Here is a 15540-nt window from a genome sequence, read left to right on the forward strand (position 1 = left end):
GCCGGGGTGCGGTGGCAGCGGCCGATGCCCAGCAGGTTTGGGGCACTTTCCCCTGTGGCGTGGAGAGAGGAAGGGGAGAGCGCAGACCTGGGCCCAGTGGGACACTGACCTTAGTGCACTCGCTCACTTCACTTTAAACCCCGGCCTCCAGCATGGCCCTCCAGGCCTGCCCACTTGCTGCCGGTTTGGGGTGACCCCCGGTCTTCTGCCATGCATGGGGGGGGTTGGCCAGCATCTCCTCCCTGTGCGACTCCAGGCCCGATCCATGTCCGACCGACTCTTTTTCTGCTCTGGATGCCTTTAGCCTCCTCACCAGCAGCTGGGGTGGAAGAAGCAGGGGAGGACACCTGCCTGCCTGGTGGCTGTGGGGTCTCAGCACAGGGCACCTTTACTGTGCAAGCCTTGTACTCTACAGCCTTGTATGAGCCTTACCGACTGCAGGGGAGGGTCCAGTTAAAGAGATGGGGCCCAATGCCTCTTGAAGGAATTTCTGTTCAGCTACATCGGGTGCCAACCACCAGTGTAGACATCCATTTCACAGCAGAGTTTGATTTGGATGACTGGAGATTCATGTCCCATGAAGAAAACCTGCTTCTTGCTGTGGTGCCATACCTGCCCTTGTGGTTTGCACTGTATATGGTTACTTGAGCGTCTGGCTCTTACTGGAGGAGCTCGAGTCTCGCCTGGGGCAGTGGAAGTTGTAAACGTGCTCAGGGTTGTCTCATCTGGTGTTTTGATACTTGCCACCCATGAGTTAATGCAATGCTAATGTTGAGGCAGACACAGAAAAATGAGGTGACTGAGAATATAAGGTGCAAAAAGTAATGCAGGGGAACACGTGCTTGTGCTGTGTTCTTAAATTGTTTAGTGTGTAATACTTGCCTGTTCCTGCAACCATGCCACTGTTCGCAGTGTTGAAGGAGTCCATATTCAGGCGGCACAAAGGAAAAAGGGAAGACTTAAACTATGAACTCTTTGTAGTAAGAACTGTATGTATGTTGTGGTTTATATGATGTCAGTCACAATGTCAGATCAGGATCTGGGCCCACTGAGCTGAATCTTCCATGATATATGGTGGCAATACAACTAGACTAAAATGCTTAATTTTCAGGTATTGGGGATTTTATGAATGAAGAAAGCCAAAAAGGTCTTCAGGTGGCAGGTGATTTTCACGAGCATAGTTCTGATAGTGGAAAAATTTTCACCTGTTGTGATAAAGATATGTTATTGCCACACCATGGTTTGTTGTTTTTTTTTTTTTTTAATTTTATTGGAATTTAATATTGTGTGATACTTTGGAGGTTCAGTTTCTTGTTAAATTAATTGGTAATAGTGGACATTAATGTGTTACGTTTTTCTAGGGGTTTTTTTGTGTCAGTTGTCAATGAACTGGCAAAGTGAAAAGTCTGGTACTACTGAGCAGCATTTTACTCACTTTCCCTGATTCAAAAACCTGTTGACATTAAAGCTCTCCACTGGTATCAGTGGGTTTTGGTCTCTATTTCATTGTTCTGATACAAATCTAAAGCAGCTCCGCTGCCTAAAGCCAATGTGCATGAGTAAAATTGAGACACCAGTATATATCTAGCCGACCCCAAGCCATTTGTATGACCAGTAGTTGGAAAGATTATTTGCAATCTCATTAGTTAAGGAAATCGTCAACTTACAATAGGTTTTTCTCCCCCAGTGTTGCTATCCCCCATTTAAATTGCTATAGCTAAAAATTATTACAGAACATATATAGTCTCTTTTAAAATGTGTGTTAGAAGAATTTTGAAGTAGTGATCTGTATAGTGGCTAGTGTAAAAGCCTGTTTGCCATGCCTTTTGAAAGTCCAGTGTCACCTCTTGAGATAACTGTAATCATGCATGTGTTGGCATCCAGCCCGCTCCACGTTAATAACTTTGTCATTTTATTTCATTTGGTTTCTCTTTTCCTGCCTGGGTTGGTTCCTATATTGTAGGAAAAGCTAGTTTATCCAGTTGAGCCTGTTTAGTTCGTGTCTTCTGTTTATGCAGCAAAGGACCAGAAAAGGAGGGAAAACCAGCAGTAGGTATTGTGATGGTAAATTTACAAGAATTGTGAAGAGGAAGCTCCGCAGCCAGGGTGGTAACAGAAACAACATCAATTCTGTTTTGTTTGACTGGCCTTGGTTACTAACCATAGAACACTTCAGTGGAAGATTAACACTTTGTATTATGTGTATTATGTGTGGTTTCAGATATACTAGCCCTAGGATTGTGTTAATTTTAGCTTTTCTGTCTAATTTTCCCTTTCTGAAATAAAGTTTTAAAAAAATTGCATGCCAGTGGTAAGGAGGAATTATGCAACTGTGCCTTATGCAAACTTCCACACTAAATAAAAGCAGATACGTATACCTGGAGCACTTAAGTTGTACAACAGTTTATGCAGTTTTCCAATAGCAGCCTCGTGTCAGTAGAACTGTAGAGAGGAATAATCATGGATGGACAACGAAGGCCTGAGAGCAAATTTTAGTCATTGGTCATTACTCTTTTTCCATAATTACCAAGTGTGTCTCTGCCCTTGAACAGGCATGACGTCTGCATTTTTTTTGAAAGTTCAATTGCTTCTATAATACTTTTGTACGAGAAGAAACTTAGATGTTGAATTTAACCTAGTTCAAGTGGCAGAAGGGAGTGAGAATCATTCTAGAAGTGGCGTTACAAAAAAGAAATCTAAAAAACCACTAAAACAGTTCTTCCAGGAATTCTCTGAACTAGAACATAAGTAATTAGAGTCTATGGAAGAAACTTAAAGTCATGAAGGATGAAGAAAAATTGTCATTGATTTAGAAATTTTTGCTTATACAAGAGGGAGTATAGATACAAATGCTGTTCCTACTTTTAACACATTACAGTTTTAATGCTTTATAGATGAAGTAAACTGCACAAGGCAGTCACTGAACTAAACTAAGGCTATAGTGCTGAAAATAGTTATTTAACTTTATTATAGCAACAAGTCTCAGTGAAATGATGTCAACAGGAGTGCTCTGCTATTGAAATTCAGCATAAAAATATGTTTTTGCAAGGGCAGAGCCAAGGGTGCGCAGAATTTTTTTTTTTTTGTAAGCACTTTTATTCTGCAATTGCTTTTATTAAAGGATGTTAAACACCTGATACAGTGGATCCTAAATGACTGTGGTCTTTTGAAAATGCTGAAATTCAAAGCTGATACAGTGCATGTTTTTGCAAATATGGCTGAAGTTTCTCCTCCAGACTTTCACCCACAGATCTGGGAAGTAAGCCTTTGTTAGGGACAAAATTTATATAGAGTTAAGGGGTGTGTACACTCTGCAGAGCAGCTCTGTGCCTCCTCTGCGGCTTCAGCTGCAGGTATGTGTGTGGTTCTCTGATGTGGCTGAGTGAAATCGGGGTATAGCCTTGCAGAGGGAGGGATGCAAAACCAGGGAGTGGCAATTATTTACCTATGTATCTTTTTTTGTACCGAATGCAGTTTCTGTGCTATACGTACATTCACTGTTTACAATTAGCTTTAGTTTTGTATTTAGGTGGATAAATACGCCACTGAGTGGGGTATGGAAATCAAACACCAATACTTTTGTAAATGTATTGTGAATGTATTTCGAAGCACTATACACTGTCCAAAACAGTAAGCCCTACAGCATGACTCATTTTTACTCTTATGCCAGGATATTTATATAGCTAATCTCCCTATTCTAGCTGTATTCCTAAAACTTCTTGTTTAAATTAAAAAAAATCAAATAATCCAATTACAAATTTTTACAAAGTTTTCTGTAGTTTAGTGGTGTTCAAAATTTTTCCATTTGTGGATCCCTACAAAACTTGTAGTGGAAGGAATCTACGTAGCAGAAGCCTTGCTTTTCTTGGTTATGCTAGCAATGGGCACTTGCGAACTATGGTTTCTCAGGCTGAAATTCACTGCTATAGGTTATGGGAACAAGTGTGTGTTACAGTTCCTTTGCTGTTGTTGAAATGGAAATTGAGTACACAGAAAAGGGAAGAGTACTACTCTAAATGTAGAGTGTAGATTACAAGACTCGTTATCTACACTAGGAAACTGTTAGTGGTTGTGAGGTATAAATTCTGCTTGGTGGTTTATGTCTGCAGTGACTACAAGTTTCTGCATTGATATATGTAATATATGACAGGAACCACATAAAGATAATGGTCAAGCTCCAGAGAAATGACTTAGGGACTTCTCTTTTATCTTGACTGCCCGCAGACCACAGCGCTGGCCTGTAGAAACCTGATGGTTTTATGAGTCCATTCTTCTTTGGTTGTGAATGAAAATATTCATATACACATATGCAGCTATGAAAACATAATCCCTCACTAGAAACAGAATGTTTTCAGTCTAATACAGGAAGCCAGTGAACTGATCTTTCCAAAATGCCACTTTCTTGATTTGTTTGTTGTGTTTTCAACCAGAAATACCACTTTCTAGAAAATGGGTAAATATATTGCTTAACCTTTTGAATATCCAGACTCTCTTAACTGTAACTCTGGCCACAGACCTCTTCCCAACTCTGTATTGCTTGACCTGTATGGTATTTCAGAATACAGTGTGACTTGCATAATGCCTGTGTAGCTCAGATTGAATGTGAACAGGAAGATTTTAGTGATGAAAAAGAATGAAAATAAATGAAAATACAACAAAGTGCTTTAGGCCTGTCTGAGGATGACAGAAAACAGAATTTGGAGGCAAGTTAATTATCTAACTCGTATAGTACCAGACATTGGACATATTTCTAGGTAAGATGCTGACAGTAGTGTATATATATTGTTTTCTCACGTGTGTTTGGGTTGTTTTTGTGTATGAAACTTCTGTTTGATTATAGATTTGCTCTTTCTGGGGAAAATTCACACCTCTTTCCCCAAAATCCTAAACGGCACAAATAAAGGAAACAAGCTACTGAGACCCCATGACATCAAACCTATGTTTCTAAAAGTACTTAGAAACGCTTCAGGATATATATGTATAGTGGTACCTACAGCTAAGCGGGTGTCTATTTCCAGAACTGGGCTTAATAATCAGAGAGGAGAGCCAGAATCTGTAACCTGGTCCCAGACTCTTTTCTTTAAGAGCTCTTTCTTCAGTTTTATCTTTAAGTTGTAGGTATTACTGTGTCTGTCCTTAATGTTGGACTTGGAACTAAGGCACCTTTTTGCCCTCTCCCTCTGGTCCCTGACCTTTCTGGACAGCGTATGTTTGAGAGCCGTGTTGGTTCCTGCTGAAGGCTGGGGGGTCAGCCCTAAGGAAGGGTTGAATGAAGGAAACTCTGTATGTCTGGCCAGTTCTTGCTAGCCGTTAAATCGAATTTGCAGCTTTTACAAGCAGGAAGTCACACTTGGATAGACCATGTGGTATATGTAGTTGTGTGTCTTTTCATGGTGTTTTTCTTTGGCTCTGAAATATGTTATTTTACGCACGGAAAAAGGTCACTTTTAGTTGAGTTTATTGTAGCTTAGTTTCATTGAATTATTGTGTGCCTTTTGTTTTGCAAGGGTTAAAATTTTGAGCTAACATGCCAACCTTACATGTAATTTACATCAGGAGCTTTTACATAATTGATATTAAGAAAAGTGCTTGAGGAATGCAGGCAGTGTGCAGGTCTGTAAAGCTGTTATGAACACAACCCAGTTGTGGTAATTAGTGCAGGGGGGTGGATACTCAATTACAGGCTTAGTGGAAGGACAGATTACTAAAAATACTAATGGCAAGCTTTAGTGGAGTTTGGTAATTACTATGTGTACTCTTTAGTACCTATAGCTATTATTAAGTAGTAAACAAATGCACTATGTATTTGCAAACTCGACTTGTTCTCTAAGTAGAAAACTTTTTCGTGAGTTTCATCAACTTCTGTAGCAGTATTGTGCATTAATTATGTATGTATGTATGTATCTCAAGCTGTCTGGCTTGAAAAAGGAAGGATTTTGCATGTGAGCAGAGTATAGTTAAACATCCAGTCCTTGTCTTAGGTTTTCAAGCAGACCGCTCTCACTGCCTCTGCATTTCAGAGCTTTTATGAAAGCCATTGCAGAATAAAAACCCTGACTTTGGAACATTTAACAGAGGAACATGGAAATCATTTTCATGTTACTGATTAGAAAAGTGCTATGTCTTTGGACACATCTAGCTGTCAAATGTTGGTGAAACAGTGTTTTCAATATTGTTGAAACTTGTCAGATATGGCTTATATTTTCCTTGTTTGTCAACAATCCTTTAGAGTTTTGTATTAATTTTTCCCTTTAACTCTCCTGTTCATCCAGCAAAGGCAGTAGCACATCAGTGAGTTTTGTTCACTGGCTAGTCACTCTTTCTGATCCTGGCTCTTGTGTCCTAGCACTGTTTGCAAATACTTTAGGAGATGTTTCAGACCAGTTATTTGAGATGTCAATAAGAAACTTTTAAGATTTATAAATACTTCTTTTTAATAATAAGATATGAACTTGGCTTAAGCCCTCTGCAATAATGTCCTTTTAAAGTCACGCTTCAGTCATCCTTTCTATGTATTGTTTTTTATAATGATTGTTGGGGATTCCTCCTCCTTCTCCCTCACCCCCTCCAAAAAAATAAAAAAAGGGGCTGGGATGTGTCCGAATCCAGCTAGGACCTCCCAGTGCTGGAGAGATGACACCTGTATCCTCGCTTGCACACTGGCAAGGCATGGAACGAGACAGTGCCGTGGTGGCAGGAGGCTGTGAGGGACGAAGGAGTCATCCCCTCAGTTCACGAGGGGCCTTATGGAGGGGGTGCAGTGTGCGGGAGCTGCTGCCTGACCTCTGCTGCCTGAGGCCCCTGCCCTGGCCCATGCAAAATGATGGTGGTCACAGTGCATCTCAGGAGTTTGTGCAACACGGAGGAGTATAATGGGACAGTAGACTTCAAATTCCATCAGTATCTATAACAAAGGGATTTTTTTTTTTTGCCACAGAAATTTGGTCTCTATGCACTAAAATATTCTGGCCTGTCCATTTGCGTGATTCACAGGCATAGCTGTGTCTGTTTGGCTTGTTCCTTCCCTCTTGGACTGTACACAGGTGAGATCTTAGAGCATGCTGTATCTTTTTTAGAGAGTGCATGTTGATGTCGAGGAAAGGTCATCTTGTTGCTTTTTTGGTTTCTGAGTCTAAATTGCTTCAGGGAGCAAAATGAACCCTAGAATAAATAACAGAATCTGCCGTGTGGTAGAAGTTATTGGCAAGTTGTTAGCCAGCCAAAAAGAGTGGCAATGCAGCCCAGAGTCCTCCCGGAGCTTTATGTTCCGAGCCTGCTTCTCCCTTCCAGGCAGCTCTGCTGGTACTGATGCCCTGACTGATGCTACTGTGCAGGCAAATGTTCTGTCAAATGGCCTGCCCAGAACGACGGGGTATTTCTGTACCACTACTGGCAAAACGCAGCTATTTGTCTGTGCATTTGGAAAAGTTCCGTGCCAGGAGCTGATGTTGCGTGTGATGCCGCTGGGAAACTTTGGTGGCTTCTGTACGTGCCAGTGTCAGGTGCTTCTTGCCATTAGCAGCATGAGTTGTGTGTTGCTTATTTCCACACTGAAATAAATTCCATTCTTTTGGATCATGCTCTTACCAGACACTTTAACAGCCAGCTTTCCAACCCGTAATTCTATTTTGAAGAGTATTACCATGCTTTCAAGATGTCTTTTAAATGTTTTCAGGTTGTGTCTAGCCTGCAAGTTTGCGAGCTCCTGCATCAGTCTGAGATCTGAGTCTCATTTCTGTTGCTCTGTATTTCTTCTTAGAGGTGGAATATTTGGAGCAAGAATTTTGTTTATGGTTTTTCCTTTTTATTTTAAAGGGAGCGAAGATAAGCTTTTAAGGCAGAGAACAAATTTAAGAAGAAAGTCAGTATGTTGTTGCTGCTTTTTTCTAGTGAAGGTGCCATGGAAAGCGAAACATCACTTTTTTAACTGTTCGGGGTTGTTTTCTTTTTTTTTTGATACATAAGGAAGGCCTGGAAGGGAGTCTTTTTTTTTAAAAATGAAAAATTACAGTTTATCTAAACTGTTTTTGCTGAAGCTTTTTTGAAGTGCCAGAGACCTGAGCTTCCAGAATCTCAGCTCTTAAGAGGTGCTGATACTGAATATTTAAATTGTTGCTGTCCAGAGGTTTACCTTACCCAATAAAAATCCCTTTATCTTCTTTCTGTTGCTTATGTTTTGTTTCACTGGTGGGTGTGGTATCAATGTTTTACTAGTTTCTATAATTCACTCAGTGTTTATAAGAAAGCAAAATAGGTAAGTTGTGAAAGTCTGATGTCAAAAATAAAATCAGGAAAAAATTAACAAGTCTTTTCTATTTGTCACGGATGCAAAAATTGAGACAAATGTGCTTTGATTTCCTTTGGGGCTTGCTTCTACTAAGGACTCCACAAGAATTGTGTGAGTGGAAGTGTCCTTCCTTTCACTTCAAAATGTCAGTGATACATGAGAGATTTATTTGTTTTCCATGCTTCTCGCTGAGCTACTTGCCTCATGAGGTTTATAAAGAGAAGTCTGCTTCTTTCTTTTCTGTTCTAACATCCATTGCAGGCCGTTCAGTTTGTCCTTTTTATGCCCGGAAGTTTCAGATTTGTTTAACTGCTGAAGTTTATTAGGAGCACAAGATTCTAAAGTATTAGCTAACCTCTGAAAGTACCATGTTGCTGTTTATCTGTGGTTTGAGAAGTAAATGGACATTTCAGGGTCCCAGCCTGTTTTCCTCATTCATGAGGCTAACCTTGCTCCTCATTAGGAAATGTATACAAAACACGGACTTACTTGTTCAGGAAGTGCTTTGGTTTAACTTTAAAGTAGCCAGTGACAAGTTTGAACCATGTTCTGGCTTAGTATCTAAATGTTCAGTTTGTGCCCACTGAAGTCAGTTGTTGCAGAAATACACAAATCTAACATCAGCATCTGACCCTTTTATTTATTTATTTTTAAACAGCTAATTCTTACTTCACTAAAATATAAGTTTAATTCCTCTTGAAATCAACTTCTGACGTGTCTACATGAAATTGCGTTATCTTGCATAAAAAATTCTGATTCTGTCTGAAATTAGACGTGAATCTGGAAACGGAAACCATCCCCTTTTGCACATTAAGAAAAGATATATTATATTTTAGCTTATGGCCAGACGAATTACTATTTTTGTTCTTATTTTAGAGTGGTGTAAAATTCACATGTGCCTGCATATTCCTTTACTTATTCTGAAACGGATGTGGCATCTGTACCATAGAATAAGAACATTACTAATGATCACGTTGTTTGGAAGGGTAGTTAGTGCCCTTCTTTCTTCTGGGGTGGTGTGTGGAGAGGCTATGCATTTCTGTCCCATCACTTTTTAATCACTGTGTTCTTACAGCATTTTAACCCTACCTTTGTACTGTAGTTTTGTTTACTGAGCAAAATCAGCTGGGAAACATTGGTGTAGGCTGTAGCAATCTGAAAATTTGATAAAGACTGGGAAACTAAGGTTTGCTGCCTTTCATTTTGTTTTTCAGCTCCAGAAGAAAAGGATGCAATTAAAGGACAATATGAAAAACTCATGGATGCTTACGGCTGCTTAGGAGAGCTTCAGCTTAAATGTGGTAAGTGACCATCTGTGTGACTGAGATTATAAAATACCCAGACAACAACAAGTGGCTAAACTTGTCTGATTCCTTAACTTGTGAAAGCTAATTGCACCTTCTTGTTATGTTCAGTCTGGAAAAGATCTACTTCTTTTTCTATGCTGTGCCAAAAGCGTACTGCTAAGCGATAGCCTAAGAATTTTGGATTTTTTCTAAATTTTGTTTTGTCTAACATTCTTAGCTGCCTGACGATAATTGTCTTTTTTTTTTCCCCTACCACATTTGTCCAAGGCAAACCACGATGTCTTACTTTTTTTTGAAGGATCATGTTTAAACAGTGATTAATCATGGCCATCTGAGACGGCAGTTCTACAGATTCCCAGTCCTTGCTATAACGCCCAATTGCCTTTAACTGGGTAATTCACATGGATAAGGATTTGCAGAAGCAGGCCTTTAACTTCAACTAGTATAGTAAGGAATATTTATTGTCATTGCTGTAAATTTCTGTACAGTTTGGGAATCTTGATTTAGCAAAGGATTATTTGTTATTGCTAATAGTGCTATTACACTGCCTACAGGAATGTTAATGGAAATAGCATGTTTTAGGAAAAGAACTGCAGTCATTGATTTGAAGGTAACAGTACCTTACACAGCAGACTTCAAATTCACGGATGAAAAAGATGCGTTAAACCAAAAAGCACTGTATGCCTTGTTCCTATGGTCTTCTTACAGTAAGCCTTAATTTTGACTTGGAATGATAAGACTATTTTCCGTATAACTCGATGCTTGGTCAAGGAATCTGCCAAAGGCAGTGGTGGTGTGAGCGCTGGTGTATTTAGACTAGTAGATATAAGTGTAACTTTTTATAGCCCATTTACCATTTTATGGCGTGAGTAATATGACTTGAGATTGATCTGAAAAGGCGACTGCAATCTGAAGGATTTCTGTGTCAGAATTTAAAACTGTAGGCCCATCTAGTCTTTTTAAATGAACGTGGGCTTTTTGATTTTTTTGTTTTCTTGTGGAGTTAATTAGGCATTTCTATGGAGATTAATTTCAACTTGTTAATGTAATTAAAAATGGAGGGCTTGTGATTAGTTTTTCTTGGCACTTGGACCTGTTTTTCTTCATAGGAGTCTAATGAATCCTGTTGTAATAGTAAAGGAATGTAGCTATTGAATTCAAGCTCTTCAAGTTACAGATGAGTGTAGTTTCTTCTACATGATGGGAACTAAATATATCTGATTTTAGTCTTCGCATTAAAAAGTGAATGATTTCAAATGGGGTATGAAATATTCTCAGCCTTATTTTTTCTCTTTTCTCCTTTTATTTCTGTGTTTCCCATGTCGTTACCTCTTTTTGAACAGCACCTGCTTAACTTCAGTGCCCATAAAGTGTGAGGTTTTTCCTCTCTGAGCTTTGTCACTGCACCTTGGTCTTGTTCTAGCATTAAATTACAAGTCCTGCTACAGGACTTCCTTTGGAAAGGATTGTTAAAAATTTTATTGGTAATTGGATAAAAAAGTTAACTACTGGAGGCAAACTTCTAATTGTGATTGAGTGAAAAGTCAGGAGGGTCATGCTGTAATGGTAAGCAAAGGTAAGCAAACATTTTCTGCTCCTGAACATGTTTAAAAAAAGCAAAGATGATTGTATGCCATCTTACCATTCAAGAGGTAGCCCAGGTTTTTTTCACAGTCTTAGTTAGATCTTCCATCTTACATGTAAGTAGGTTCCATCCCTTTAGCTATTGCTTACATAAAAGACTTAACACTAGGAAGGAATGCATTGTAACATTTTTTCCTTTTTATATAATGTATTCTAACAGCTGCAAAAAAGGGCATAATTGGCCAGCTCTTCACTGAGCATCAGTGATCACATAGACTTTGTTCAGGAGTATCAGTATTTTTTTCTTACTACTGCAGACCATAACTACTAAATTAACTGAAAATATTTGTGAAAGTACATTCCACTGGGATATTAAAAGAGTATATTTGCAGAGCAGAAGGGGAGACTTTTCCAAGACATGAAAGATGTCTCTGAGCACTTTAATTAATCTGTAAATATCGCTACTTAGGAATCCAAATAAATCACATCGTATGCCTGCCAAGGTAGATCATGCTTTTCACAAGAAATTAGATGAAATATGTGAAACTGACTCACAAAGTTAATGTTTCCCACCGGTAATAACATTCACTTCTATGTACTTATGTCTGTTAACATGACTCACTAAGTTCTTCTGCTTTCTTTTGTGAGATGGATGGCAGCAGAATGAATTGTACAGTGTTTCTGAGCTGTATCTCAGCCAAGATTTTGCTGCCAAAGAAGATCTAGCAAATAAATCTTAAGCAAAGTGTCAAAAGAGCTGGCTTTGCAGTGTTTGGTTTAGACACTGTGATGTCAGGAAGGGGTACATACATAAGGTAGTATTTTGACACCATCACCACATAGGTTGTTTAGTTTAATACAGCTGCTGTATTTGGGGAGGCATTCTGAATTAATCTGACTGTGTATATACTCTTGCTCTTGCACATATACCATGTGTAGTTGAAAGGCAGAAGTTTCAAAGGCAAAAAGGACAACTAAGTACCTGTTTTCTATTCCTTTTAAACACTTCCTCATATGTAATTGTATTTAGAAGAGGGAGAAGGAGTATCTTTGAGACTAAAACCGTAGTTTGGGAAATCTTGGTTCTTTTCATAATTCTGGTATAGATTTCCTCAGAGATTTTCAGCTAGATGCTTCGAATCTGCTCCTCTGCTGTGTTTCTGTTGCTAATTTTGATGAGAGGCAAAAATACCTTGCAAATTGTTTTTCAGTAGACTATAAAGTGAAGTGGAGGTATGTGTGGAGTAGAGATGGAACAGGCTGAGGGAACATAAGGCAATGGCATGACTGTTGGAATGGAGAAAGAGCAAAAACTGGAATGAATTAATTTTTAAAAGGAAAAGGCAGTCGAGTGAAATATTTACAGTTAACAAGGACAAAATAAGAATTGAATATTGCCTCCTTTTCACTGCAGCTCATAATAAGCAACTCTGAAGTCATTCTATAAACTGCTGGGGAAACAATTGCCTGGAGTTATGTAGACAGGTTAAATACAGAAACTGCAGCTTATTATTGTAGGGTGTGACGTACCAGAACTGTGTTTCCTGTTCAACTTGGATTAAGGCAGTTGGTTTCACGAGAGCTTTTGAAAAAATGGATGCAAGTTATTTTTGTCTTGTTTCTATGCCAAATATTCTCCATCCTCTGCCTCCCTTGTGCAACCTGATAAAAGGGCATTCAGCACATATCGCTGTGAGCAAAGCATTTCTTACATTTCTTCGGAAGTGTTCTTTACAGGTGGTTGTGGTGATTTATAGCTGTAATGGGGCAAAATAATGATCTTGGTCACGATGCATGAACATTTATACCCATCTATCTGAGATCAAAATTTGGTCCATAAGCTTTGAAAGATTTTTTTTTTTCTTTAGCACTGTAGGTGGGTCTTGCTTTTTCATAGATGTGTTGCTGTGGAAAGCATGACCAGTAAGGAACACTTCACTTTTTGCTCTAAAATTATTTCAGAGATTTCTTTAAAACATTCCAGATTGCATCCTAAGGAAATGAGGAACATTTCCACAGGTATGATCGTCAATTGCAGTTCTTATGTTCCTAAATCACTTTCATCTATGTGTGAAGTTTAGAAAGGCTAATATGAAGTAGGATTGCACATTAAACTACTTGTAAAAGTTAGGGTGGAAAAAAAAAAAGTAGTTATTTTCCAAGGTGGGGGGCCTGGTAAATAGTCTGCAGCTGATGTGGTTGTTGGTACAAAGTGAAATGTAACAGTCAGACCTGGAGCCTTGATTACTTCACAGGAAAGTTTTCCGTTTTTTTGGGTTGCTTCTTACTGGCCTTGGTGCTGACCCTGTTCATCATGCACTTTGCAGCTGTCAACTGAATATAACATGCTTTCTGCTACTGTACTGCATATGAAATCAAGGGAAAATTACCATAAATTTTCCACCCAGTGTACTTCCATTAATTACTTTTTATTGGTAGGAACTGTTGGGCTCCTGTTTCAAGAAATAAGACTGGAGTTTGGCCTGTCCCCTACTCCAGAAATGCAGGGAGCTCCTGAGAGCAGGGAGCCTCCGTAGACTGGCTGCAGTGGTAGTACTGGCAGGGCCACTGACTTCAGGGAATTGATTTAATGTTAATTCTCCCTTTGATCTTGAGGGTGCACTGCCAGCAGTTCAAAACTCGGCTTCCTGACTTATTTGAGCTTACACTTAAGTGGTGACTGCTCACTTCATGGCTTTAGTATTTTTTTTTCTGTGTTGCTGTTGATGTTCTGGACAGAAGAAACATAAATACCTTGAATACTGTTTAGCTCCTTTCAAAGGTTGTAACCCCATAATATGCTTCCTGATGATGCTGCCAAGTGGATTTGACTGGACTATCTGATGTATTTTTGTTGTGATTGGTGTTAGTCTGGTACTTCAAGTGCTACTTGCATAAAAACAGTTTCACTGGAAACTTAAAAGGAGCAGTATTTTTAATATAATTACAGAATTGGAAATGGTAGTGAGCTACAGTTTTGAAAAGTTAAGGCTGCAGGGATTAATGGAATAGTCTTGACTGTTTTAAGGGGAAATACCTTCTAGCTTTAAGGAATGTCTGGGTGTTTCAATTTGATGTATTTCATTAAAGTTGTGATATTTTCACAGTTTGCTCAGCAAAACCAATTTAATTAAAAAAATCTTCTCTTTCTTGTGCCATGGCCTCACAAATCCACCTACCATAGGAAATTCCATGTTGTGTTGATAGCAGGATTTTTTGGGTTTTTTTTGTGGTGGGTTTTTTTTGTTGTTGTTTTGTTTTGTTTGTTTGGTTTGTGGGGGTTTTTTTTTCTTTCTTTTTTTTGGAGGGGTGGATGTAGTAACCAAGGAATGCAACTTCTTGCATTCTTATGTGAGATTTACTGGATAATAGAAATGAATTGTTTGGGAACTGAAAGAATTTTTCAGTAAATTCTTGTCAGCTAAAAATGTTATTTTCCTTGCAATGAATGAACAATTACCAAATAACTTAGTATCTGCATTTTTTAGAAATGGAGAAAGTTGATTTAAATTTTGCTTTTTATAAAAATTACTTGGTCCAGTAGCAGCATCTATCCTGATTGAAGCAATTGAAGCAATTTCTACCCTTAAATTTAAGTGCATTTAGGTTGGGTTGTGGTTGATGCAGTTGTTTCCATGTTAAGTATCTATTTTCAACAGGAAAGATTATGGCTTGTTGACATTTACATACCAGAAAAAAAACCACATTGACTTTTTAAAGTTTAAATTTAGAAGTAAATGGACTGATTTTTTGCTTTAATATATCCATAATAATAATCAGACTTTCAGTGACTGGCAAATAAGCAGAAACATTTTTCCTGTGGCTGGTAATATGAGGTTTCTGCCATATTAGGTACTATTTGGCTATGTAATGCTTTTGTTTTATTCTTTGGAAAAGCATTTTCAATCTGACAAAATGTCCAAGTGAATGCATGAGTAGAGATAGTGCAGTTATCATTTCCATCACAGACTTGTCCAATGTAGTAATCAATATATTTACAAACATTGGCAGCCTGGGTTGAGGGGAAACAGTGTGAGAAAAAAGGTTTGGGATTGAAAGAAGAGATTCCCAGACATAAACTAATGTCACTGGCAAAGAAGGGAAGATGGGGAAAGCTTTGTTTCACTGTGTATAGCTGTATAGCTTAGTGGTAGGCAATTTCTTAGACCTTAATGGAGACATGATTAAAAGATGAATAGCAGAGTAGTGTTTTGGTAGCATTAATTTTGTTGTGTGAGGTTCTAAAAGGGTTAAAGGCTGATGGGAGCCCAACCTCTGCTCAGGACCCTGTGGCTACATCTGTGCTGTGAATAAAAATGGGGCAGGGCGCAGGCTTGAGTGCTGTCAATAGGATATTGTGAT

At 38.7% G+C, this 15540-nt stretch overlaps 1 protein-coding gene across 1 annotated transcript in view; it reads left to right on the forward strand.

The window, feature by feature from the left end:
* Positions 1 to 9507: 9507 nt before the first annotated feature.
* Positions 9508 to 15540, forward strand: part of SYNJ2 (synaptojanin 2) — a 61465-nt gene continuing 55432 nt past the window's right edge. The window contains exon 1 of the mRNA XM_009281442.1: positions 9508 to 9588. Coding sequence (XP_009279717.1) covers positions 9546 to 9588 — 43 coding nt within the window. The 5' untranslated portion in view covers positions 9508 to 9545. The remainder of the gene's footprint in view (positions 9589 to 15540) is intronic.

This window comes from Aptenodytes forsteri, unplaced genomic scaffold (genome assembly GCF_000699145.1).
Source record: "Aptenodytes forsteri isolate BGI_AS27 unplaced genomic scaffold, ASM69914v1 Scaffold82, whole genome shotgun sequence".
In the NCBI taxonomy this organism is placed as follows: Eukaryota; Metazoa; Chordata; class Aves; order Sphenisciformes; family Spheniscidae; genus Aptenodytes; species Aptenodytes forsteri.